Raw genomic sequence first — 344 nt, forward strand, 5'->3', positions numbered from 1 at the left:
GGGGGGGGGGGTGCCAGCCTGACCCAGAAGTGGGGGTCAGGGGTGCAGGTGGGGGATTGATTGATGATTGATTTGCAAGTGCTGGCATTTACATCCAGCTGCTTGTGAGCTACCACCTGCTCTTAGGGGTTCACAGGCAAGCAGATGTCCAGGACACCGCGGGAGCCTCGGAGACGAAGAGTGCGGTTGGGGGGCGCAGCCCCCGCTCAGCCCCGCCACTTCGTTACCTGCTGCCTATCGGCCTCTTTGCTTCTCTGCCCGTGCTTGCGCGCGTACCACAGCCCGATCTCGCGGCCCTTCAGGTGCCCGGGATGTCGTCCCCGGCCGCCGCCGCCCCCGCCCCC

The 344-nt window shown here is 66.3% G+C and overlaps 1 protein-coding gene across 1 annotated transcript in view; it reads right to left on the reverse strand.

The window, feature by feature from the left end:
- The window catches only part of DHX36 (DEAH-box helicase 36), a 57,402-nt gene that overhangs the window by 56,812 nt on the left and 246 nt on the right, over nt 1-344 (reverse strand). The window contains 1 exon segment of the mRNA XM_019503173.1: nt 228-344. Within this exon segment, the coding sequence (XP_019358718.1) occupies nt 228-344 (117 nt within the window).

Source organism: Gavialis gangeticus, unplaced genomic scaffold (genome assembly GCF_001723915.1).
Source record: "Gavialis gangeticus isolate Ggan-Ray unplaced genomic scaffold, GavGan_comp1, whole genome shotgun sequence".
Lineage (NCBI taxonomy): Eukaryota > Metazoa > Chordata > Crocodylia > Gavialidae > Gavialis > Gavialis gangeticus.